The sequence below is a fragment of the Vulpes lagopus genome, chromosome 18, assembly GCF_018345385.1.
Source record: "Vulpes lagopus strain Blue_001 chromosome 18, ASM1834538v1, whole genome shotgun sequence".
Taxonomy (NCBI): domain Eukaryota; kingdom Metazoa; phylum Chordata; class Mammalia; order Carnivora; family Canidae; genus Vulpes; species Vulpes lagopus.
Genome location: NC_054841.1, coordinates 13,049,629 through 13,074,859, shown reverse-complemented (window position 1 = coordinate 13,074,859; position 25,231 = coordinate 13,049,629). Strand labels below are relative to the sequence as shown.

General features: G+C 49.4%; 2 protein-coding genes across 5 annotated transcripts in view; one reads left to right on the top strand and one right to left on the bottom strand.

The window, feature by feature from the left end:
- NCOA3 (nuclear receptor coactivator 3) overlaps window positions 1-12,077 on the top strand; it is a 144,680-nt gene extending 132,603 nt beyond the window's left edge. For 3 of the 4 annotated variants that reach the window (XM_041732331.1, XM_041732330.1, XM_041732333.1), the window contains 6 exons: window positions 3,387-3,680; window positions 4,946-5,050; window positions 6,317-6,587; window positions 7,663-7,837; window positions 8,174-8,315; window positions 8,623-12,077. In XM_041732331.1, the coding sequence (XP_041588265.1) occupies window positions 3,387-3,680; window positions 4,946-5,050; window positions 6,317-6,587; window positions 7,663-7,837; window positions 8,174-8,315; window positions 8,623-8,634 (999 nt within the window). In that variant the 3' untranslated portion in view covers window positions 8,635-12,077. The remainder of the gene's footprint in view (window positions 1-3,386; window positions 3,681-4,945; window positions 5,051-6,316; window positions 6,588-7,662; window positions 7,838-8,173; window positions 8,316-8,622) is intronic. The other variant, XM_041732334.1, reaches the window with a different exon arrangement.
- Window positions 12,078-12,599: 522 nt separating this feature from the next.
- Window positions 12,600-25,231, bottom strand: part of SULF2 (sulfatase 2) — a 92,052-nt gene continuing 79,420 nt past the window's right edge. Inside the window, exons 11-20 of the mRNA XM_041732354.1 lie at window positions 18,773-19,001; window positions 18,545-18,641; window positions 18,060-18,154; window positions 17,157-17,216; window positions 16,797-16,966; window positions 16,561-16,703; window positions 15,246-15,369; window positions 14,507-14,540; window positions 14,281-14,334; window positions 12,600-13,551 (exon numbers count right to left, since the gene is read on the bottom strand). Coding sequence (XP_041588288.1) covers window positions 13,521-13,551; window positions 14,281-14,334; window positions 14,507-14,540; window positions 15,246-15,369; window positions 16,561-16,703; window positions 16,797-16,966; window positions 17,157-17,216; window positions 18,060-18,154; window positions 18,545-18,641; window positions 18,773-19,001 — 1,037 coding nt within the window. The 3' untranslated portion in view covers window positions 12,600-13,520. The remainder of the gene's footprint in view (window positions 13,552-14,280; window positions 14,335-14,506; window positions 14,541-15,245; window positions 15,370-16,560; window positions 16,704-16,796; window positions 16,967-17,156; window positions 17,217-18,059; window positions 18,155-18,544; window positions 18,642-18,772; window positions 19,002-25,231) is intronic.

Here is a 25,231-nt window from a genome sequence, read left to right as displayed (position 1 = left end):
TAACCCTCCTGGCTCTAATGTATACTCTCACTTCCATACTCATTATGAGTACAAGGGCATGTGCTCTCTTTACACCAATGTAATCATGTCTTCTTTTGTTAAATAGGTGGTCAATATTTAGATTATCTTGGCATGTTGCTAAGTCAGGCACAGTTGGTAAGGATTTTGGTTTTTGTCTGATTTTGAGTTAACTGCCTTCTTTAAATTCGCTTTGTTTTTTACACATTTAATACTAATCCTCTCTAGATACTACAGTAGAGCTATAAAATTTCTCTTCATTTTTTTCTTCACATGTTCAGACACATTAGATAATTCCTCAGTTCTTCCTTCCCTCTTGAGGTTCTGTTAGTCGGCTTCACTCTGTCCTAAGAGGCAGGTCTAGACCCTCTTCTGTGTCGCAACTCCCAGCTCCTTGGTCCCAATAGCTTGCTTTCTTGCTTTGTTACTTTGTTTTGTTCCAGTACTGTTTCTGTTAACTTCTCCATCCCTGCTGCATGACATAAAGTATGTTGGGCCCTTTATTCCACCCTCAGCATGTCTGGCTGTGTATTCAATTTTGGGTTGAAAATAATTTCCTCTTAGAATTTTAAAAGGATTGTTTCACAGCTTTCTGACATCCAGTGTTGCCATAGACTTGTTTATTCTTGCTCTTTATTGATTGTCTCTGGAATTAACTCAGGAACTTTTCCTCTCTGAGGTTGCATGAAGCCTCATCAAGGTGGGGGGCCCTGTTGTCTCATTCATTCTGTTGTATGTCATATGCACAGAGACTCCTTTTGGTTTGGGGACATTTTTGTGTATCATTTCTCTTTTCTTTTTATTTAGTGAGTTGTGTTTGTCAGTAATGGGGCTGAATATTTCTAAAGCTTTTCAGACATGTCATTTGGTATCATTTCTTTAATCATATTATCTCTTCTGTATTTTCTTACATCTTAGGGATGTGTATTGATATATTGGCTATTACATTGAATCTGTGTTTTTTAATCTCTATTTTCCTTGTTTCTAAGTTATTTTTTAATTTATTTGTGTCCCTTTCACATTGGAAGCTTTCACCATTGCATATCTAGAGATCCTTGACTATCTTTTTTATATTTAAGGATAATATATTAGAAAAGATCAGTCTTTACTAAAAGTCACTGAAAGTGTTCACTTGGGGGCTGGCCCTTTTGTTTCAGCATTCCACAAATTGCAACATGTAGAGCTGTTACTACCATCTCCTCTTCTACTCATACTACATAGTTTTCCTTGCCAGGGAATTTTTAATTACCTGGTTGCATTTTGGGAGCTGGGCTGGGGAGGCAAATTGATGATCCTGTAGTGTTAAGATATAAAACTATAAAATATAAAAATTTTACTAGAAATTGTAAATAAGATTTCCTTTTTTTTTAAAAAAAAGATTATATTTATTCATGAGAGACACACAGAGAGGGGCAGAGACACAGGCAGAGGGAGAAGCAGGCTCCATGCAGGGAGCCTGATGTGGGACTTGATTCCAGGACCCTGGGATCACACCCTGGGTCAAAGGCAGACACTCAACCACGAAGCCACCCAGGTGTCCCAGATTTCCTGTTTTCAGTTTCTGTTTGCTTTCGCCCCTTTGCTGTGCCTGGAATCCCAGAACTGAGGCAGCTGAGGAAGTTGGTAGAAGGTATAGCTGTGTGGCTGTGTGGAGTTGGGGAGCAGGTTAAGGGCTGGGAAGTAGCTGCTTCCCTTGCTCTTTACTCAGATTCTCAACCAGCCATGTTTGAACACTTTGCCTGACTCTCTATGTCCCCACTGGAGTCTGTCATTGGCTCCATGGGAAACATTTGCTCAGGCCTTGTGTTTTCCTCTACAGGCACACATGGGTCTCAGCTTCTTTACTTTCTGGAGTTGGTTACTCCTCTCTCTGTCTTGCAAATGCCTGTTGAAATACTTGTTGTCTTCCTTATTCTCATTGTAGATAAATACTACCTTTTAAGATCTTTGCTATTATTTTAGTAGGGTTAGCAAGAGAAAGGAGGTAAACATACACGATCATTCCATGTTTAACTTACAGTATGATTTACTTTATAGAACAAGATTTCAGATTCCTGACTGGGAAGGGAATTGGTAGGATAGGACAGAGCAGATGCATAGATACCAGTTACTACAAGAGTCCAAGAAAGTGTCTGGGAGAAGGTCATCACAGCGGTGGAATGGAAGAAAGGAAGGCTGTGTACTATGCCATGGAAGAAGAACTGACAGGACTCAGTGGACTATGTGTGTGCAACACACACATAGAAAGGGAGAATGTGAGGAATCCAGATTGCTGGCTTTAGTTCTGGGCAAATGGTGTTGCCATGTTGCTGTGAGGGAGGATTGGAGGAGAATCCGGGTCTTTTCGGGGAGGGGTTCTGGGGAGTCACGACCTCTGTTTTCTACACATGAAGTCTAAGATGCTGGCGACATCCAGGTAAAGTTGTCAAGTAGATATTTGCATAAGCAGAGTAGAACTCAGAGACACTTGAGCTGGAGACAAGTTTGGCCATTATAGTAGATAGATGTAGTAGATGAGAAGACCAGTATAGAAAATGTAGTGAGAGAAAAGAAGAGGGGTGTAGCACTGAACCCTGATGAATACTTACCATGCCTCTGAGGAGAGCTTAGGGAGGTGGGGGAATCAAGGGTGTTGTCACTGTCACAGTGGGGTGAAATGTATTTAGGGTGAGACTGTTGCCTTCCTGCTTGGCACACTCTGTGCCCGTGGATAAGAAGGTAAAGTTGAATACAGTACCTGACAAGCTTTTCTTGTCTCAGCATGGCACATTTTTCCCTTCAGAATATTTGTTTTCATGGTTTTTCTGTCACCTGTTGATTTTATTGTGTACACCTGCTTCGCATGTAGAGAAGTGATGCCAGGCACATAGCAGGCACTTATTGAATACTTTTTGAATGAATGATAGTGGGTGGCCACCTTTAGGTTTTGTTTGTGCAACTAGTTAATACGCTTTGGGGGATAAGGGTTTATGTTGATTTACCCAGTCTCTACCATAATTACCTCTAACCACCGTAAAAATATTTCTGTACTAATTATATGTGAATTAATTGATCACAGTGGTTTTAATTATTTTATATTTGGCTTGGGAAGTCTGTGTTGGTACAGAAATCTGGTCTGGAACAAATAGCATTTTTCTAGGTACTCTTTGCGTGAGACTTTGTGTGAGGCACATCTAGGACACATCTGTGAAAACATTGGTCATAGTCTGTTCTCATGGAACTTGAGACCATAAACTTGATTTTGCTTTTGGAATTCTGTGGCATCCTTGTTTACATATATCGACTTTATTTTTTGTCTTCCTTGGAACATTTGATTTCTCTTGCTTTCCAGATGTACTTACTGTTCATTTATGTGTTTGATGTTTAAGGGACAAGCTTTGGAGTCCAAACAGGATGCTTTCCAGGGCCAAGAAGCGGCAGTAATGATGGATCAGAAAGCGGCATTATATGGGCAGACGTACCCAGCACAGGGGCCTCCAGTGCAAGGAGGCTTTAATCTTCAGGGACAATCACCATCTTTTAACTCTATGATGAATCAGATGAACCAGCAAGGCAATTTTCCTCTCCAAGGAATGCACCCAAGGGCCAACATGATGAGACCCCGGACAAACACCCCCAAGCAGCTTCGAATGCAGCTTCAGCAGAGGCTGCAGGGCCAGCAGGTAGCCAGCCCCGTGCTCGCTTTGGCCAGATACTGCCTTTCCTCTGGCCACTTCCTGTTTGATTTATTGTCAGGCTTTGTTCTTCAGAGCTCTTGCCACTAGCTCTCTATTTTTTGTCAACTGAAGTTCTTTTTGTTTTGACTTTTCGTGTAACATTTTGTTTGTACAAAATGTTTGTATAAGGTGGTTCCTTATTAGGGAGTAGTCCTGATAGAATTGGTCTTGCTAGATAAGATTAATGAGTTGTACAGCTTAAAAAGTAAAAAATACACAAGAGGATTGTACCTGGGGCAGCAAAGTATTTCTTGATGGCTTCAGTCTTAGAGGTAGATGATTTGTAGTTTTAAATAAGTCCTTAATATTAATACTAGATATTTAAATCTTAACTGACTTGAACATTCTTCTTATGGAACCTCTCCTTTCTAGACATTTTATAAAATTTGAGCTCTTTTAATATTCTAAAATAAGAGTTCTCTTTTTTATTGTTTCCTTAATGCCCAAACATATCTTTTAATATTTAATTATATATATTGTTTATGTGTTGGGTGTGCTGAGTTATTAAATGTGACAGAACTGAACCATATAAGCAGATGAGTGAGTGTAAGGTCCAGTGAGCCAGAGACTCTTCTAGTGTATTGATATTATTAAAAGTCAATGTAGGTACTCTGGAAAGCTGTGTTAATACATTCATGGTATCATTTTAGTTTTTACCCCTTCTTACCACTAAAAGTTACCTAGGAAAAGCTAACAGAAGAGGTAAGTTATTTAGTGTAGGTCTGAGCAAATTAAAGCTATTTCCCCAATGCCCTAAATAATCCCAGAGAAAAATCTGACTTTATGAATCCTTTGAGTTTCTGTTGAAGATACTCTTTAAGCTGCAGATTTGTACTTTTTTACTTTTCCTCCTGATGCCAAACACTAAAGCTTCATATGCGTGCTGAGGACTTTTCAACCTGATCTTTTTTCCCCTAAAGATTTCATTTATTTTATTTTTTTAAAGTAACCTCTGCACCCATTGTGGGGCTTGAACTCATAACCCTGAGATCAAGAGTCACATGCTCCACCGACTGAGCCAGCCAGGTGCCCTTCAGCCTGAATTTATTGAAGTGTGGGAAGTGTGCTGGTTCAGTGTAGATGTGACTTAACCAGGCTAATGGATAGAAGGTAGCATCGTAACCTCACAGGGTGGTGCTGAGGATTTGGAATACTGTTTTGGGCTCACTGACGTGCTCCACTCGCATCCTAACCAACCTCTCTCTCCCCAGTTTTTGAATCAGAGCCGTCAGGCACTGGAGATGAAAATGGACAGTCCCACTGCTGGGAGTGCTGCAGTGATGAGGCCCATGATGCAGCCCCAGGTCGCCTCCCAGGTGAGGAAAGTGAGTCTGTCCACAGTCACTGCCGTGAGCCTTGCACAGGGCCTGGTCTGTACTTGGCCCTCGGTAAATGTATGTTAGAACACAGCAGTTTGAAATTTCTTGTGTAAGAAACCATTGCGTGCTCTCGTCATATTTCCTCTTCCATTCTTCTTTCTTGCTGGTGGACAAGGAAGAATCAGAAGGGGAGGCTCTTATATTAAAACCTCAGATTTGTGTTTTTAAATTAATTCCCTTTGTGATTATTTGTTGTGTTTTCAAAACAGCTGACACTTTTTTGGGATTTAAAATAATAAGTTATAAACTTTTCTCTGTTTCTGGGTTATGAAACCATATGCTCATTGGGTAAAATTTGAGATTATAAGAAGAAAGTAAGTAATATATAATCCAGCCTCAAAGACCATCTCTGAGACGACCTGTTTCCCATAGTGGGAAGGATGATGTTCAAGTTCCCTGTACCTCCAGCCCAATGTGGAGATTGTACTAAGGTATTTTCTTAATGTGCACAAGGCAGATGACCACAGAAAAGCCCTTTACTATGGTTGGAAATACTGTTCATAATTATTTAACAAAAAGGAAACCACAAAACCAACAATCCACTGTGAAATGCCCAGTATTTACTCTCTTAAGCCTTCTTAGAATTACTTTGATAATCCGACACCTTGAATAAGCTGATCTAGGATGCCCTTCAAAAAGATAAAAGTTGCTTTTTGCAGTTGCTCTCCCCTAGCTGATAGAGCCCAAATCAGCTTTTTCGTTCTGTGCTTTGACCAACTTCCAGACAGCTGCTCCTAAATCCCCCATCTCTCATTTCAAAAGCTTTAAGAGACTATATAGGCACTTCTGAGGCAGATTCCTGTTTTTTTGAGTATAACCCCATTCTTTTGGGGAATATACCTTGTGTCTCCCCTCCTCCCACACTCTTATTGCTGTCCTTTTCCTTCTTGTAGTTTTATTTCATAGTTCCTGAAAAATTTGTCCTCAAATTCTACCCTTAAATGTTCTCTCACATTGAGGAATGTTTTCTGTGTGAAACATTGATAAATCGCCAGAACAGTTTCCAGGTCTCTGTCTGCACCCCGTCCCTGCCAACTAGCCAGGATGCCTTTACCATGATGAGAATTGTACATTCTTCCTTTTGTAGGAAGAAAGGCATTGGGTGTTTTTCTCTCCTACCTGATGTATTGGAATGGTCCTATGTGTATGGAATTGGCTGGTTCCTGCTCTGTGTATGTAACTGCATTCTTTCTTGGGTATTAGCAGGGTTTTCTGAATGCCCAGATGGTGGCCCAGCGCAGCAGGGAGCTGCTGAGTCATCACTTCCGACAGCAGCGGGTGGCCGTGATGATGCAGCAGCAACAGCAGCAGCAGCAGCAGCAGCAGCAGCAGCAGCAGCAACAGCAACAGCAACAGCCCCAGGCCTTCAGCCCGCCCCCCAACGTGACTGCCTCTCCCAGCATGGATGGCGTTTTGGCAGGGCCTGTGATGCCACAGGTTCCTCCCCAGCAGTTTCCGTATCCACCAAATTATGGTAAATTAGATGGTGAAATGGCTTCCCCAGAGTAACATTACTAAGGATCTAAGATTCATAGATCTATTTATGTTAAACACAAAATAGTATTTATTCCCTTTTGTTATTCACAAGAAAGATGGAATTAATTAAAAATAACAGAACAAGGAACAATGACCAATGAGGCTGACAAGGCTCAAGCAGAGGCCAGATCAGATGAACCTGAGAGGTCCTGAAGCGTTTTGGTGGTGTTTTGAAGTCGGTGGCAAGTCATTTAATGTTAATAGACATGTTCAGATTTGCACTGGGTTAAATCTGAGGCCTTTGAGGTGCCTGCATTAGAAGGTGTGCAGGGAGAATGGAAGAAGGGAAGGTAGTTAGGGCACCCTAAAGAAGAGATGATGCTCTTATAGTCAGAATGGAGAAAAACTGGTCTTAGAAAAGAAAAAAACCCAAATTTGTTTATTTTAGTGCACAGGTAATTGTAATTGTGGTAGATAGTTGATCAGAGTTGAGCATTTTTTAATTTAGGTCTTGTTTTTTCAGTTCCCCACATCTTAATTTGGAAGAGATTATCAGGTTCCCCACACCTCCCCGATATGTGCCAGTATAGTTGAACTCTACAGTCTCTGAACGCTTGGTCATTTCAGTGAGAGGATGCCGTGTTGGGTTGTGGGTTCCTTTGCTTGGTAACCTGGGTATATTAGTTATAGTAATGCATATTACCTCTTCAGGTAGATCTTTGAGATATTCTAGGAACATGGTGGGAGTAGGGATAGAGGTATCTTTTGGGGAGATTACATTTTAGGTGCATTCCTGTCAGCTGGGGACAGAGGGACAGTGATGTGAGTAACATGAGGTGGAATCCCTTTTATATAGAAAATTCTGTGAAGTAACAGTTCTTCAGATGGTTTAGGTGGTTTGCTCTCTATAGTAAGCCTAAGCCTGTTCCTCCAGTTGTCTTCTCAGTAGAGAAGCAACTGGCAGGCAGCATCTTGTGGCATTTGGTGTCTTCTCCTGCCTTTAGAAGAGAACATAATGTTTCTACTATAAGGAAGGTCCCACTTGAGCATTGTAATTTTTCTTTTTTTTAAAGGAATGGGACAGCAACCAGATCCAGCTTTTGGTCGAGTGTCCAGTCCTCCCAATGCAATGATGCCCTCAAGAATGGGTCCCTCCCAGAACCCCATGATGCAGCATCCTCAGACGGCACCCATGTATCAGTCCTCAGAGATAAAGGGCTGGCCGTCAGGAAACCTGGCCAGGAACAGGTAAGGAACAGGAATTTGAAAAGCCACTCACGTTCTATTGCCCAAAAGTACAGGAAAATAACTTCTGCATTTTAGTGAAGCCTGGGTGGATGGAGAACTCAGAAGGCCTTGGTTCATGTTAGAAGTGTGTTATTTGGCTCATCCATTTTGAAGTTCCTTCCTGCCCTACACTTGTCCACAGGCAGCTGTGGAACACTGAAGGCAGGTGAGGGGGCGTCTTCTCCCTCATGTTCTTTGTGTAAGTACAGGGACATTTGACAGAATCGTGATGGTCTCTGTGTGCATGTGTGGTGTTACCAGAATGACCTGGGAGGTAATTTCACACTTTGTCTACAGCTCCTTTCCCCAGCAGCAGTTCGCCCACCAGGGGAACCCTGCAGCATACAGTATGGTGCACATGAATGGCAGCAATGGTCCCATGGGACAGATGAACATGAGCTCCATGCCCATGGCTGGCATGCCCATGGGTCCTGATCAGGTATGGGGGGGGTCTACCTCTTACTTTTCTCAGAGTTTTTCCTGTTCTCTTGAGAGAGCTGAAACTTCAACTGTAATCTGAAGGTCCTCAGTAGGTTTTTAACTTTGGGTGTGTAACTCAAAACTAGAGTTTTTGAAAAAATTTGTGATTTGAAGGCATTGGGCTGTTATTAAATACTTTTGGTAGTATGGGATCTAAGGGACCCGAATCAGCCAGAGTCCTGTTGCAATCCCTCATTTAGACCTTTGGATTCTTCTGTGTTGTGCAGAGCATGTGTTTTATTCACGTTTCTTCTGGTTGCTTACAGAAATACTGCTGACACTTCAACACCAAGATCTCCAAGGAAATCACTGTACAAATGACACGGCACTGTACAAATGACACGGCACAAGATTATTCTAGTAAAGAATCATTGTCCTGCACACCTAGTTCTGAAGAAGGAACCAGCTTTGATCCCTGGGAAAGGTGTTCCAAGTGATGTCATTTGAGCAGGACTGTGTTTTAAACTGATGTGCGCTGTCTACCTGTATTTTTCCTCCTTCTGTGTATCGGGGAGTTCAAATACTTCTGGCATATTGCCTTTTAGGGATGGGATTCTGGAGGTACGGAGTGTTACTGGTCACAAAACTCTCCTGTGTCCCTTCTTTCTGTGCGGCTCTCAGAGTGTTTGAGATAAATGTGGGTGGGCTGGGAACATCCCTGAAATTCAGAGGGATGAGGAAGTCTGGTTTCTCTAGTGGCAGTGCTGGATGGAGAGCACAGTTGCAGCCTTCATGTGTTCTTGTCACAGATAGTTCTGTGTTCTCACCCGATTCTGTCTCCAGAAGTTGGCCTTTTTGAATTCTTGTCTTTTAATGATTGTGTTGAGTTGCTCCAGCCCTATTTTTGTTTGTCCTGGACTTCTTCCTGAGTAGGAACTTCCTCTGTCCCTAATGTCCTGTAATATATCACCTCCAGGAGCTGTCACATGGCTTTGCAGAAGGGACAGTGAGACGACAGTATTTAGTTGCAGCAGTAGCAATTTTTCACATGCTAACGTGCAGCCGAATGCACTTTATTTAAAAAGTAATGGATAAATGCAATATTCTTGAGGTCTTGAGGAATGGTGAACCACATTCCCAGTTTTTGTCTGAACTAATCTGTTGGACAAGAACTATGGTTTTTGTCGTTGAAAGTACTGGTGTCACCCTTTGCCTATATGGTAGAGCAATAATGCTTTTTGAAAATAAACTGCAGAAAACCCAAGGCCAGGTACTGCATTCTGAATCAGAATTTCGCAGTGTTTCTGTGAATAGATTTTCTTTTGTAAATATGACCTTTAAGATATTGTATTATGTAAAATATGTATATACCTTTTTTGCAGGTCACAACAACTCATTTTTACAGAGTTTGTGAAGCTAAATATTTAACATTGTTGACTTCAGTAAGTTCAGTGTGGTGAGGCTACAAACAGAAGAGACCGCCCCTGAATTTTGTGGCCTGGGGGAGGGGATGGTGGGCTGCAGAGCCACGCCGCGGGCCCCCCCCCCCCCCCGCCCCAGTGTTAGAGCCTCCCTCTTTTCAATCTCTTAATCTAAATGCTTTTTTAAAAGATCATTTGTTTAGATGTAGGCATTTTAAATTTGTCTTTTAAATTCCTCTACCAGAACTAAGCACTTTGTTAATTTTAGGGGAAAGAATAGAGATGGGGAAATAAACTTTTAAAAAAAGATATCAAGAATTTTAAAAGATCAAGCAATTTGATTTAAGAAAGAACCTTGGATTTTAAGCGGTCCATGAATTAAACAATAGCAGTTCACGGTATTTTGTATTTTAATCGAATATGTTGCCCGTTCATCCATTGTAGGAGTGCTCTAAGGTTTTGGTTACTAGGACCCAAATCCCACATTGAGATCTCAGGAGTAGAGCCCTTGATGTGTGGCTTCTAGTGTCTGCTCAGCTGTTTTGTCGCTCTGATGCAGCATGCTCCTCGACCCTGAGAACTAGAATAGCGTTAGGGTGGTTTCTTAGGGAGCTCAGTGGCCAGGTTTGCATTCTTCCTAGATGCAGTCTGGCTGAAGGAGCACCTTTGCACTCCCTGCCCCTACCCCTTTCTGCTGTTGCTAGGCTTTGGACATTTGTTCTAGTCCATTGGAAGTAGAGAAAGTCAATTTAATTCCTTTTATCTGGTTTACTTTATTAGCTTCAAAGAAATAGTTGAATGAAATTTGTTTTTAAAATGTCTGTGAATTTCAGAGGTCTCTGGCTAACTTTGGTGTCAATTTCCTAGCAATAACCGAGAGCCAGGTAATTTTTCTTTTGTTTCTTACATGTTTAGCCAGTTTTTCTCCCTGGAAAAATGATCTCTGAAGGTAAGATCATTTAATTTCGTTGACTTATGCATAAGTGAAACCTGTATTTCCAGAACCACCACTGGAATAGATTTGGGTTTGACACCTTCTCCCCCCACAGCCCAGTTAAAAATAAATCTAAGATTGTAAATCCATCAACTTCCATCATAGTGGCCTGTACTTTTCAGATAACATATCCTCCTGTCTGGAGACAGAGACATAGTTGAGTAAGTCTCCATCTTTTTAGATCAAATTATGTCATGTATATCTGAACCTTTCTTGTTTAAGTCATGTGTACATGGGGAGAAATAGAATGGTGCTCTTACCTTTCTTGACTTTTAAAAATTACAAACAACAACAAAAAAAGTTTTGTGATTCTTTTCCTCAGTTCCAACTCCAGGCTAACTGGAAGGCAGCACCCCCCTTTTTATATGGAAAAAAAAGTTTATTATAAGTTTTTATATTTTCTACTTGTTCATTTTATTGGTGCAAACTTAAAGAATTTGATTTTCTTTTAATAGATGCCGTCTTTTGAGAGAATTTGTTTTTACCTTTATTGCCCTTTTATCTTTTTTGGATAATTGTCTTTGTACTCCTGCTGCCTACCTCTCCTTACACCCCGCCCCCTACTTTTTAAAACCTTGGTGTTTGTTTCATCTGCTTTTAGAATGTGCGATATTTCCAGTACCTACTTTTTTGCTGAATCCAAAGATATATAAATATAAATATATATATTTTATAAAGATCATAATGATATAAAGGAGATACGTTTCTTCCTTTAAAAAAAAAATAGAAATTCATTGTTAATGTTCGTATTATGATGCCACTTTTCTAAATCGTGCATCTTGTATATGTGCTGCCGAAGTGAGCACTAAATCGTGCGTCTTGATGGAAAGGTGTAAATATCAATCACCAGGACTGCTTAGTTAATTGGTATTTAATATCTAGGTGAGTTGGGGGTATGGGGTGGGGGTATGACAGGACATACTTGGCTTGCCCTCCTCGAAATGACTGCCAGTTTTCCATATGCCTGTCCAGTTCCAGGAATTTTGTTCACAAGTGTGGGGGCGTCATAGGAGTAAAGCCTGTAGGACAGATGAAACCCCCTGCTTCAGAGGAGCAAGAGCTCCAAGGCCAACTGTTTAACAAGCAAGGTGTTCTTTCTTTCTTTCTCTCTCTTTCCAATGTGTGGAATTTTGATGATGGAAATGTCATTCTGAGAGCAATATTTAAAATTCTCAGGAATTGACTTACAGTATTGAGAATGAATTCAGTTGCAATCAAGTTTACATTAAATGTTGCTTTTAAAAAATCTAAGTCATACTTCACACTGCAAAGAATCCAGATCACATGGGATAACTTATGAGATGGTTGAGTGGTAAGCTCTGACTGCTTTGCTGATCATTTTGTAAATAAAGGTTTCTATTTAAAATTGAAGCCTAAGAGCTTGTTTCTTCTTCTTCTTTTTTTTTTAAATCCGATCGGATTAAGGGTAAAAGCAAAGGTTAAGGAATCCTGTTTCAAATAATCCTAGCAATTTCTCTAAGGTTAACAGAACTCCTGAAAAGCATAGGGCTGTTCTTCCCGAGGGTGAGCACTTCTGGATTATGTCCACTGTGTTTGGTGAGAAGTTTGTCAGATTGGGTGATGGAGGTCCTCCTGTTTTTCCCTCCTGACCTCCGACCGCTACACCTTTGCCAGACTAGACTAGCTGATGCACAAAGGCAGGGGGCGGGGGGGGGGGGGGGGGAAGCAGTTGTCTGATACGGTGACTCGCTTTTAGGTCCTGAAGCTGGTGAAATGTGAGGCTTACCTACCTGTGAGGTCCTTGAAGTATGGTAAATTTTCGTCATTAATTTATTCCCTAGTTCCCTTTGGAAAAACCTATCTCCTTCCCAAAAGGTGTTGACTGCTTTAAAAAAAAAAAAAAAAAACAACAAGCACACCAAAAAACTCCCAAGAATGGCCTTTTACAAAATGTTAAAGGTTACCTCATACCAACTGCCGGTCGTCGGCCGGGACTTTGAACATCGTCTGACAAGACTTAGACTACAAAATGTCTTTACAAATACAGTTTTGTTAAAACCTGGGACAGACAGACATCAACTTCATTTCTCTTCAGTACTTTAAAAAACATCAGTTCTGGAGCAGATAACAGAGGAATACTGGCAGAAATGGTATCTGGTCAGGGACAAGTGTCCACAACTGCAAGGGTTTTTCTTTACACTGGCCACAGAGCGTTCACTGACACCACCACTCTTGAGAACTGGGTTTTCTCATTAGATTCCCCTACGCATTCCCACGCTGGTTACAGGTAAATAGTCTCATATGTACAGTGAAGTCCGTTTCTTCAGAGACAGCCTGCACTATGGTGCGAGACAAAAGTCCCCTCCTCGCTGCTGCGGACTCATTGTCCGGCTCCACACCACTTCCAAACACCTGCAGGTTGCTTCTGTCCTGCTGCTTCCTTAGTTCCTTCTCTGTGACGTGCCAAAAGAACAAGAGAATTTAAAACAGGGTTGTTCTTCCCTTAGGATTTTAGAAAAAAGTTCCAGTGACTTACACTGTTGGGGGAGATTGCCAAGAAAATCTTTTTCCCTTGTAAGCCTCTCAGAGAGGGTTAGTGGTGACCGTTTGATAGGGAAACGCATTTTGTGCAGCTGGTGAGGTATAATCCAAAGCAAAAGCAAGGGCAACAATGGACTTCCTGAAGTGTCCCCGCTCCCGAGGGTTCTCTGCCAGAGCGTGCCGTGGTGACGGAAAGCAGGTCCCGGGACTCGGCCCCCCGGCTGAGCACAGGCGCGCCCGGACTCGTCCGCGGTTCTCCTGCTCGGTCCGCTCAGGTGGCCTCTGGGCTGGAGGCCCGCCGCGCCTCCTAGCCTTCCCAGCCTTCCCACAGCTGCCCCCTGCGGAACAGAGCAGACCCCCGTGAGCGTCTGAGGACGGAGGAAGCCCCGCCGGCGCCTGTGGCCCAGCGCGCTTTACCACGTGGCAGGGGGGGGGGGGGGGGGGGGGGCGAGGTGCTCCCACCCGGTCACCCGGACGTCAGCTGCCAGCTCGCACGCTCCGTGGCCGGCAGAGGCGGCACTGAGGACGGGATCCAGCAAGGTCACCTGCTTAAATTCTAGGAGCGCCAAAGAACTGCCCGGCCGGCCCACTTAGCGTTCCCCCGGTAACGCTGCAGGCGGTTGACAGGCGTATGAAGAAGGAAATGCAGGCCCGGAGGGTGCACATGGCAACGCACCAAGCGTGCCCTGTAGGCCAGAGGGGACCCTTCCGGGTTGCCCCAGTCCCAGTCCTCTGCCAGCCTCTCTGGCGCTGGAGGGAGACGTCGGGGTGTGGACGTATTCTGGGAGCTGTTTGGTGAGGCTGCCCTGCTGCCCCAAGGCGTCGGGCAAGCGGAGCGGGTACACGCCTCAGGACTCCGGGCTACGCTGGGCTCGCCAAGCGCTGTTCTCCGGAGAACAACAGCCTATCAGGACATTAACCCCGAACACGGAAAGGGCCTCCTGCTCCCTTCTTGTGGCGGGAGGCAGAGGACAGGATTACGAAAGAAACGGCACGCACGCCAACGGCCTCGGCACAATGACGCCAGGCAGGCGCAGCGCTATGTGTAAATTGGTTCCTCAACTCACAGCGATTTGGAAGAAGGTCTCTTCATGTCTGGCCATTTTCGACGCTGAAACTGCCTAGGTTTTCGGGGGTCAAAAAGAGGAGTGTGAGCCTCCCCCAGAAGGACAGAGCCTCCCCCCGCCCTGCTGGGTGGCCAGGCCCCTGGCCGACCAACCACCTCAGAGGTTAGCCCAAAGGATGGGCCGCGACAGGGGAGTGGCCTCGGGCCTTAACAGCAAAACCAGATACCTGTATTGCTCGTAGCTTCCTCCATCTTTAAGTCCTAAATGAGACAAAAATGAACAAGAGAGAAACACACTTTAGGGCAAAAATGGCACAAGCAATAATAACTGCCTTTTTCTCTTCTTTGGTCACTCCTGATGTTGATGGGGTGTCCCAGGGCAGATGGGGTGGCCGAGTCCTGATGGGAGTGTCCCCTAAAACTCCCAGGGGGGCTGTAGATTGCCTGCACTCCAGTGTCACCAGCTGTAGGACCCTGATGTGTTCATGCATCACCAACCCGGGTTATGGTGGGGGAGGCAGATACAGGCAGGGACGCCTAGGCGACAGAGGGACAGAAAGCCACAGGCCCCGCGAGAGGGGCGGCAGGGAGACCCTGTGTCTCGGCCCTCGGCAAGCTTCCCGGAGAGTCGGCGGTGTGACCAAGTGTGGGCTCTGGAATCAGCCGGCCCGGCCACTGGGCTCCTCCGTAAAACGAGGACCAGCAGACGGCTGCCAGAGGGTTGTCACCGCGTGACTAGATAAGGACGCTAAGACACGCAGCACAGTGACTAGCACGTGGTGATTGCTGAGAGACAGGACGCACGGAAACGAAGCGCGCGGTGAACGTTGGGGAGGGGGCACTTCAGCCTGTCGTGGGAAGTCACCAGCTCCTGGGGATCCCGGTTCACTCCTGGGGCTAGACTGACCTGAATCCTTCCTGGGGTAACCCTGTTCCCTCGAGGCCCACGTCGGGACGCCTACTCACCCAGGTCCATGTTCCGAGTCCGGGGGTTACACTGCTTGTAACCCTTGCAGCTCCTCAGCTCCATGAGCTGCACGTGGAGCTGGTTGAGGACCTCCCTGTCCAGTGTATTCACCGCATTCATCAACTGGTTGGAACAAAGGTTGGTGCAGGGTGAGTGCAGGGACCCTGTGGGGCGGTGACCTTCATTTGGGGATAGGCTGCCCTGCCTGCGCGCCCTGCCAGGCGCTGCACTGGAGCAGGGCCACCACCGCGCCTCTCTCTCCCGACCAGTGGCCCCTGGGGCTCGGTGTGGCCCCCCTGCCCTGTAGCTCTAAACCTCCACCCACGGCCCCTCAGCCCTTTCTGACTGCAAAGATGCCGCTCCGAGTAAGGGACCTGAGTCCTTGCCTCCTCTGGGAGCCGCTGGTAACCAGCCTGCCTGCTCTGACACCCCCTTTTGTAAACTATGGGGATGACTGGCCCAAGGAGGAGACTGGCAGCCCATAGGGTAGTTAGAGACCAAGACAGTGGCGTTGCTGGCATTTACAAATCAGTTTCAGGGGCGCCCGGCTGGCTCGGTCAGTGAGGTGTCTGCCTCTGGCTCAGGTCACGGTCTCAGGGTCCTGGGACCGAGCCCGCCCTGGGCATCCTGCTCGGTGGGGGGTCCGCTTTGCCTGCCCCTCGGCCCCCTCCTTGTGATCTCTCTCTCAAATAATATCTTTAAAACAAAACCCAGGTTTCACGTAAAACGACTACAGGCTCTTCTTGAACCGCTGAAACAGGCCAGCACCCAGCCACACTGCTGGGAAGCTCCGAGTGGGGGAGCCCGGCGGGGGCCGTCTGAAGGGATGGTCGGAGGGACCCACGCAGGCCGCTTGCCAGAGACCTGCGGCTCCCTTGCATCTTACACGCTTGGGGCCACTGGTCACGGGTGTGTTCAGGTGCTTAGTACTCGGACACGCTTAGGCAAGTGCCCGGCGTGTAGGAAGTGCTGCGGGAGTGCTGGCTGGGCCCCGTTACCTGCGCGGTCCCGGGACGCACGAGTGTGCAGGGCTGGTCTGACCCCAGGGACCCCGATGCCCCCCCCGTCCCCGGTTCTAGGAGCCTTCGCGCTTGGCCATAAAGCAGGCTTCACCACTGGCAGGCACCTAAGCTGGAGGGCGAAGCTGCGTCGGACCCAGAGCACAGGTGCAGGAGGACAGAGGCCCGGGGGCCGGGAGGGGCGTCAGGGCGCCACGGGCCGGGCCTGGAAGCCTTGCTGTCTCCCGCCCTGCCCAGGGCGTCTAGGCGCAGCACCTGGGAGCCGCCCTGCTTCTCCAGCCTGTGCCGTCCGTACCTGGTAGGGGTCTGTGTTGAGGTCAAAGTACTCCAGGAAGCCGGTGGCGAATTCGCAGAAGAGGAAATTGTGGGTCTCGTTGATGGTCCTCATGCACCAGTAGGTGTTGTTGTTGGCGCTGGTGCAGGCGCAGAAGGGCCCCACTGCCAGGTAAGGGAGGGTGCGGTGAGGGGCCTGCGGGAGGCCCCGGGACCCCTGCGGTCCTGACGGCCCCCCGCGCCTGCCCGCTGGCTCACGTGTCCAGAGGGGCGCCGTCTGCCAGTGCTGGTTGTCGTGGGTGAAGCACGTGAGGCCCGGCATGCTGCACGTGTCGTTGTTCTGCAGGCGCTTGAGCAGCTTGCGAAGCTTCTTCTTGCGCTTCTGCTCCCGCAGCAGCCACACCTTGTCCTTCTCCTGCAGGCCCTTCCTGGGGCACAAGAGGGCACACGGGGCCACACCCCTCACACCTCCCTCGGCCCCCACCCGCAGCCTCCCAGGGGCCGGGACCCCAACCTCTGCTCCTGCCCCCGCAGCCACGGAGGGGTGCGGAGAGCCCTGGGGGCGGCCCGCTGCCACGGGAGGCCCCGGCCTCTTCCCTTCCCGCTGGCTGCCCTTACCGGAAAGGATGCAGACTGGAGCCTTTGTGCTTGAGGCGGCCTTTGTGCGCGGGGTGGTAACTGCAACAGACCCGCAGCTCAGAGGCGCTGGGCAGCTAGAGGGGAGGGGGCTGGAGCCGGCCGGGGTTCCCTGGGACGCCTGTCCCGCCGTCTGGGGCAGTGCTGGGTGGGGGCCATCCCCGGGGGTGGGGTGCAGCTCCTTCCACCAGAGGCCAGCTGGGGCCCTGGCTGTGGGTCTCAGGCCGGGCTTAGAAGGTCAGGGCGGGTGCAAAGCAGTGGGACCGGAAGCCAGACTGGCTCCGGAGGTGCAGCCTCCTGGGTCGGCACCCCCAGACTCCCCCGCCCACTGCATGCTGGGGACCCCAGGTCTGACAAGCCCTTTCTCAGAGGGTAGCAGACACCACAGTTGCACAGGCCGGTGCAGGGGCCTCCAGCCACCTGTGGCTTTGCCAGCCGACGTAAACCACACACACTCAGCTACACGGGCCACATTTCAAGAGCATGAGGGCCACGTGTGGTCGCTGGCTGCCGTGCTGGGCCACACAGATGGGGCCCCGTTCCAGCCTGGCAGGAGCTCGGGTGCACAGGGGCCCCGAGCTGGCAACGTGGACCTTGGGCCACACGGGCTCTTCCTGGAAGGGCAGTGGGCAGAGGCACCCTCCGCTCCTGGGCGGTCAGGTCCCGCTGGCAACCTGAGGGGTGGTGGCCTGGGCCCAGTGGTGGACAAAGAGTGTGGGGATGATTACTGATTGGTTTTTCTTTTTTCCTTGCTCTGAGGGAGGAGATAGGGATAAAAGATAATGAAAGGCGTCCTGGAGGGGCTGCTGCGTCCCCAGCAGTGGTCCTGCAGGAGCATGAAGGGCCCTTCGGGGGTCTCCTGGCTACTCCTTGCTGCTGCCTCACCTGATTTTGTGACAGTCACATTCTTCTGGCCTCTTTTTCTTCAGGTGACCTCGGACTTCCCTCAGGTTCTTGATTTTGTTCTGCAGGGTTTCGATCTGAGGCAGAGAGCAGGTGAGGAGCTATGAGACTCTGGGGGGCTGGAGGGATAAGGGGCGGCCTGCTGGGTGCCCACAGCTGCTGCCTGCACTTGTGGCAGCTGAGGGGTCCTTGGCTGCACCTGCTGAAGTGACCAGGCTCCCGTGAACCAGTTGAGCCCACTGAGGACTCATCTCCCCTTGTTGAAACACTAACCATGGCATCTTATAAAGCAAAGTTCCGGAAGGTAGACCTTGACTACACTGTCTTCCCCCACAGCCTGGAAGTGGCCTGAGGATTCTGGGGAGGCCTCTGGCCCCGGGCCTGGCCTCACTGCCCTCCCGGTGTGGCTGGTGGCCCCGCTGAGCTCACGGTGGGCAGAGAGAGCCCCCTGCCCAGAACCCCCTCACCTCGTGATCTATGTGCAGCTTGTGATCTTTCCAGGCCTGCAGGGACTTGTACAGGTCCAGGTCGCACTGGACCGTGTCGTTCTCGAGGATGTAGCACCTGCTCGAGAGAAGGGGCCATGTGTGCCTCTGAGGGGCTGAGGGGGACCCAGCCAGGGGCCCGAGATGCGGGCGCCCCCACCAAGGCACCACCCGCCCCCCTACGCCCCTGCCCTCCACCTGGACTCTCACCGGTGTGTCACTTTAATGGGGTTGGGGGCCGAGTAGTCTGGAAGGCCTCCGGTGCCACTGAAGTCTCCGCCGTCCTTGTCGTCCAGATCCTCAGGGGCCCCGGGCCAGTGGCGCTTGGTAAGGTTGCGGAGCTGGGAGGTGCCGTCCAGGCCTGGGTGGTGCACCCCGCCATCCACCTCGATGGCCACTGAGCGGATGGAGCGGTTCCGGGCGTAGCTGGTCTTGTACTCTATGGGCGTCAGCGGGCGGCTGGGTTAGTGGGGCCGGACAGGCTGGGCTGGCTCTCTGGGCAGCGGACTATTGGCCCCGGAGACTCGAAGGCTCATGAGACCTACCTGCCCCGGAAGCAGGACCTGAACCCCAGTGGAAAGGACCACACGGCGATTCAGTTGGGAAAACTGAAGGCCCAGAGCTAAGGAGGAAGTTGCTGGAGATCATCCCCAGAAAGCGCTATGCGTGGACACGCGTGGTCCGTCTGTGTGATGGGATGTTCGGCCCCAGGGGAACGAAGCCGTGATGCCCGCTGCTATGTGGGCGAGTATCTGCCAGACACGAGCGGTCCCGTGTATGGCTCTACTTGTTCAGGTAAAGACAATAGAGACCAAAAGCAAGCTAATGGGTTACCATGGGATGGGGAGCCAGTGACAGGGTTCCCTTTTGGGGTGATTGGAGGTTTTGGAACTAGAAGGTGGTGGGTACACTACACTGAATGTAGTATGTGCTTCTGGATTATAAACTTTAAAACTGTAAAAACGGTGAATTTTATGGCGTATGAACCTCACCTCAATAAACAAAGAAAAAATGAAAAAAACAACAACAACTGGAATGTGGATAGAAAATCATTAAGTAAGGAGATTAAATTGGTAATGAGAAACTTCCCAACAAACAGAAGTCCGGGACCAGATGGCCTCACTGGTGGGTTCTGCGAGACATTTAAAGAATTAATACCAGTGCTTCTCAAATTTGTCCAAGTAACAGGGGAGGGAGGAGGGAACACTTCCAAACCTATTTCATAGGCCAGCATGGCTCTGATATCAAAACCAGACAAGGACACTACCAGAAAAGAAAATTATAGGCCAGCTTCCCTCATGAACATAGATGCAAAAACCCCTCAGCAAAAATATCAGCCAACTGAATTCAATGATCCATTAAAAGGTTTAAACACCATGATAAAGTGGGATTTATTCCAGGGATGCAAGGACGCTTCACCATCTGCTAGTCAAGCTATGTGATTCACCACATTTAACAAAATGCAGGACAAAAATCATACGGTCATCTCAATGGATGCAGGAAAAGCATTTGACAAAACTCAACGACCACTTATCATAAAAACTATCTGATAGGGACGAGGTTAGTATCCAAAGTAGGTATGAACTTCTATAATTCAATAGCAAAACCCCAAACAATCTGATTTAAAAATGGGCAGACAATCTGAATAGACATTTCTCAAAAGAAGACATCCAGGGACGCCTGAGTGGCTCCGTGGTTGAGCGTCTGCCTTTGGCTCAGGTTGTCATCCCGGGGTCCTGGGATCGAGTCCCACATGGGGCTCCCTGTGAGGAGCCTGCTCCCTCTGCCTGTGTCTCTGCCTCTCTGTGTCTCTTATGAATAAATAAATAAATATTAAAAAAAGAGAAGACATCCAGATGGCCAACAGGTGCTCAGCATTGCTCATCATCATCATCAGAGAAATTTGCATCAGAACCACAATGAGCTGTAGCCCCTCACCTGGTGGAATGGCTGCCATCAGAGACAGGAACTAACCGGTCCTGGGGAGGACGGGGAGAGGGAGCCCTCCGCACTGCTGGTGGGATTGTAAACTGGGGCAGCCACTGTGGAAACCAGTATGGAGGGTCCTCAAAAAGTCAAAAATAGACTGCCATAGGATCCAGCAGTTCCGTTTCTGAGTGTTTATCTAACAGAGGACGTCAGCACCGTCTTGTTTGCAGCTTATTTACAGCAGCCGAGACATGGAGACCAGCTAAGTGTCCTTCAATGGATGGATGGTACAGAAAGTGTGTGTGTGTGTGTGTGTGTGATGGAATATTAGCCATTAAAAAAAATGAAATTCTGGGGACGCCTGGGTGGCTCAGCAGTTGAGCGTCTGTCATTGGCTCGGGGCGTGATCCCAGGGTTCTAAGATCAAGTCCCGCATCGGGCTCCCTGTGAGGAGCCTGCTTCTCCCTCTGCCTGTGTCTCTGCCTCTCTGTGCGTGTGTGTCTCTCATGAATAAATAAATAAAATTTAAAAAAATTCCAAAAAAAAAAAAAGAAACTTTGCCCTTTGCAATAACATGGATGGACCCAGAGGGTATATGTTAAGTGAAACAAGTTAGACCTAGAAAGACACATATCACCTGATCTTGCTAATATATGGAATCTAAAAATAAACCAAAACCTAAAAAATCCTGAGCTCACAGATACAGAGAACAGATTGGTGGTTGCTGGAGGCGTGGGGTTGGGAGTGGGCGAAATGGGTGAAGGAGCTCAAAAGTTCTAGAGTGAGTGAGTCCCGGGGATGCCACGTGGGGGATGGTAAGTATAGTTAATGATAGTATAGTTAATAATAGCTATAATTAGCAATACTCTTGCATATTTGAAAGTTTCTAAGAAACATTTTCAAAATTTTAATAATAAAAAAACTTGTGACGGTATGGTGATGGATGCTAACTACTTATTGTGGTCATTTTGCAATGTCTGCAATATCGAATCACTATGTTGCATACCCCAAACTAGTACGTTATGTGTCAAATTACACCTCAATGAGAAACTAAGAGACTAAAAAACCCTATTAATTTGAACCAGAAAAGAAGCAAAGCTGGGTAGCACGTCCTCCTGGATAGAAAAGGGAGCAGCTTAGGGAGGGTCTCTTAGCTTCGGCGTCTCACTGGCGGTGGGAGCTGGACGCTCTCCTAGGCTGGGCAGTGAGACAGGGCAGGGCACATTTTTTCCAGGCTCTAAGTCGTCGGCTACTGAACACGGAGGGAAATCTGGGCCTGTGGGCTAAAGCCAGAGCCCGGATTTCTTGCATCTTCTACTAAAAAGACACATTTGATCAAGTTGCTGACATTTGAGAACAGCAGGGATGGGGGGTCATGTAGGAGTGCAGATTCTCAGGTTCTGAAGGGAGAACCAAAGAAGTGGCTGCCCGCCCCAGGCCCCCGGGGTGTAGACGGGTGGCCCGTTCCCCTGCTCCCGTAGTGTCCCCCCCCCTCGGCTCTGCACGCTCTGCTCAGGTCTGGCCCTGGCCCTCTGTGGAGCAGCCTCTGACCCCGCTGGTCTGCTCCTGCAAGAGCATCTTTCTGGAGAAGGGCCTGGAGCCCCGCAGGGCCCCGCTTCTGCTGGGCTCCCCATGGCCACTAGGGGGCGCCCGAGGCCCGAGGACGGGGCTCCCGCTCCTGGGCGGGCTCCTGCAGGGCCCACTCCAGCCACATGTTTATTATCTTTCTTTTTCAGACTCTTTCTCTGAGTCACACGGGCCAAAAGATCCGGGGTCCCAGGTCCGGCGGGGGGAGGGGGGGTTGTCTCTTAGCCAAACCGTGGGCCTTTCCTGGCCCCAGGAGGCTGTGTCCTTGGCCTGTTCCTCCCCGAGGCCGGTCCCCCCGAAGCCACAGCGCTGGGACCCTGATGCCTGATGTCCCTGCGGGGCGGCTCAAACCTGCCCACGAGCGCCCCCAAGGAGACCCACCCGCTTCTCCCTGCCCCTTTGTCTTGGTGCTCAGGAGCCAGTGCTCTGGATTTCCCACCTCCACCGCCCCAGCCATGAACCCAGAGGTCCCCAAGCTTTGGCCTCAGGGCCGAGTGGCCCTCTGCTGGGTCTGGTACATAAGCTGCTGAGTCCGTGGCTCTTTCCTGGCTCCAGTGACAATCGAGAAGTTGAGAGGCTGTTGAGCCTCCCAAGCCTCAAATATTTACTCTCGGGTCCTTTACAGACCAGGCTGTGTGAACCTTTCCCTGGACTTGAAGCCACACTCCTCGCCCTCCTGGTCACCCTCGTGGGGGTTGTTCCCAGGGTCCCAGGGGCGCCCCCGCCAACCCCCGCACTGGGAACCGAGGGCCTCACAATCCCGTGGCCAAGGGCAGGGGCTCTGGAATCTGACCACTTGGGTGCGAATCCTGAGCAAATGTGTGACCCCCGCCAAGCTGGTTAACGCGTGTGTTCTCACGACGGTCCCCACCCTGCAGGGCTCTTTGGAGGATGATGTGACCAGAACCCGTACATTGTTGCAGCGCTCTGTGGTTCGGGCCCCGGCAGCTGGGACGTCCTTGTCCAAGGTCACAAGCTGGGCCTGTCCACCTCCCCGGGCCTGGAAAACCGTGTGCCCAGCAGCCCGCTCTCGGGGGCTGGGACCCACGGGGCCCGTGTGCTCCCTCTCCCCAGACTGAGAACACGCACAGGACCCGCTCCTTCTCCACACTCGGCTCTCACTTAAGTGTCAGCCAGCCGCCCACCCTGGAGCGGCCACTCGTCTCCCCCCGCCACGCCACTGTTTCACGTCCTCCACGAATGTGACACCGAGCTAAGTGACCTTGCTTACACCTCGTCTCACCCACGAGGCCCGACCTGCGGCTCCCTCAGCACCTGGCACCTGGCAGGGCTGCCGATGTGTTGGGAGCCTAAGTGAATAGACACGGGCCGCCTGGGCTGGCGGGACCCGCCTGGCTTCCCCGCACCAACTGGCATCCCAGCGATCACAGCGAGCTGGGGTCTGAGCTGCTCTAACCCACCTGCTCGGCGACGGGTGCGGGGGTCAGAGGAGGGCGGGGAGCCACCGAGCCTGCCGCCTGACACTGGGTCTCTAATTAGGCTACAGCGGGGAACCATTCAGCCTCAAGGAGGGAAATAAGCCGGCACAAGAGGACGCTGCACGATTCCACCGGTATGAGGTCCCTACAGCACTCAGACCCCCAGAGATGGCGACGCAAGGGTGGTGGCCAGGGATGGGGGGTGAATGGGGAGTTTCAGTCTACTGGGGACAGAGTTTCGGTGTTGCAAGATGAGAAGAGCTCTGGGGATGGATGGTGGTGATGGTGGCACAACAGTGTGGATGTGCTTAATGCCACTCAACTGTGCACCAAAAAACAGAGGAGCGCCGGGGGGGGGTGTAGTCGGTTGAGTGTCTGACTCTGGGTTTCAGCTCAGGTGGTGATCTTGGGGTTGTGGGATCGAGCCCTGCATTGGGCTCTGTGCTCAGCGGGGAGTCTGCTTGAGATTCTCTCTCCCTTCTCCCTCTGCCCCTCCTCCCACCCATGCTCTCTCTCAAATAAATCTTAAAAAAAAAATAGTGAGAATGGTAAACTTTATGTTATGTGCATTTTATCACTGTTAAGAACAAAACACCTAGATCTAAAATCTCCAATCAGGCTTCTCTTGTTCCTGGGTCAGGGGGCCGGAGAAGGGGCGGCAGGGAAACTGCCCAGCTCTGGAGGGGGCACTGCCCCAGGTCTCCCGGAGAGCGAGGCCTCGCGCCCAGCGGCCTTGGAGCATGCTGCAGGCACAGGTGCGTTCTGGGGGGAGCTGAACCTCAGTGGGCCACGACTGGCCCGGAGTGACGGGAGTTTTGCAGTCGGATGGAAGGGGACTTGGGGGTCCCCGCTCTCTGCTCCGTGGCTCTCTAATGGCCTGTCTTCCTCAGCCCCTGCTGGGAGCTCCTTCCACTGGGATGGGGGCTCCTCCCCACTCATCCAGAGCATGGTTGATTCTGATTATTCGAGGGAGTTATGTTCTGTAAGGTCACCCGAACACTGAGTTAGGCGACACGATACCACTGCTCCTAGGGGAAATGTGGGGTTGGGGTCCCACGAGCCTCTGGTCATGGCATGTTTGTCCACTGTCAAGACAGGACGTTGTTTTATGTGTATTTCTGTTTAAAGACACCTCATTTAATGTATTGTTAATTCTGGGGCGCCTGGTGGCTCAGTGGCTGAGCGCCTGCCTTTGGCTCGGGTCGTGATCCCAGGGTTCTGGGATCGAGTCCCGCATCGGGCTCCTATGTCTCTGCCTCTCTCTTCGTGTGTCTCTCATGAATAAATAAATACAGTCTTTAAAAAAATATATATAGTTAATTCTTTAACACCGAACCCCAGCCAACAGCACCGGAAGTAAGCTAATCTGACACACCCAGGTGCGTCTTCTCCTTAGGGCACATCTCAGCCTTCCTGTGCTCGGGACACCACACGGCACGTCAGCACCATGCCGAACAGTGAAATCACCGAGCAAAAGCACAAAGTGACGAAACGTGACACTAAACAGACGTGAAAGAGATGCTCATCACACGCGGTACGAGAGCTAAAGTGGAGCAGAGCGCTGCCTCGTTCGAGCTCCGCTGGGAGCCTGCACGCTGGTGGCTCAAAACTTTCCGCCGCTCTGCTCATGCGGTGAATGATGAAGAAGCACCTGAGTACTGATTTGGGGGCTACAGGGAGAGCTTAGAGCGAGGCAATCCACAAATAACGGGGA